The sequence below is a fragment of the Penaeus monodon genome, chromosome 19 (assembly GCF_015228065.2).
Source record: "Penaeus monodon isolate SGIC_2016 chromosome 19, NSTDA_Pmon_1, whole genome shotgun sequence".
NCBI lineage: Eukaryota > Metazoa > Arthropoda > Malacostraca > Decapoda > Penaeidae > Penaeus > Penaeus monodon.
The window spans coordinates 31,400,213-31,400,475 of record NC_051404.1 but is presented as its reverse complement, the minus strand read 5'-3'; the positions used below and the strand labels follow the sequence as shown (position 1 = coordinate 31,400,475).

The window sequence follows — 263 nt, the reverse complement described above, 5'->3', positions numbered from 1 at the left end:
AAAAATACAATCTACTTACATCTAAGTGTCTTTGAGGGTTATTGCTCAATTCGCTATGTCTCTTGGCCACTTTATTCTGGGTTGCAATAATACCCAACTGGCTAATTGGATTTTGATCGTGGAACTCTCTGATAAATTCATCTAATATCTGAAAAGTAAATGTACTTTTAGAAGTAATATAGAATGATATAATGTAATTGACATCTAGGAGTATTTATGCTTTATGACAAAAGAGTTTCTGATATATCTTTGGTGAAATTACA

At 30.8% G+C, this 263-nt stretch overlaps 1 protein-coding gene across 1 annotated transcript in view; it reads right to left on the bottom strand.

The window, feature by feature from the left end:
• The window catches only part of LOC119585172 (general transcription factor IIH subunit 2-like), a gene marked incomplete in the record, with an annotated part of 10,181 nt that overhangs the window by 8,226 nt on the left and 1,692 nt on the right, over positions 1-263 (bottom strand). Inside the window, 1 exon segment of the mRNA XM_037933808.1 lies at positions 20-148. Coding sequence (XP_037789736.1) covers positions 20-148 — 129 coding nt within the window.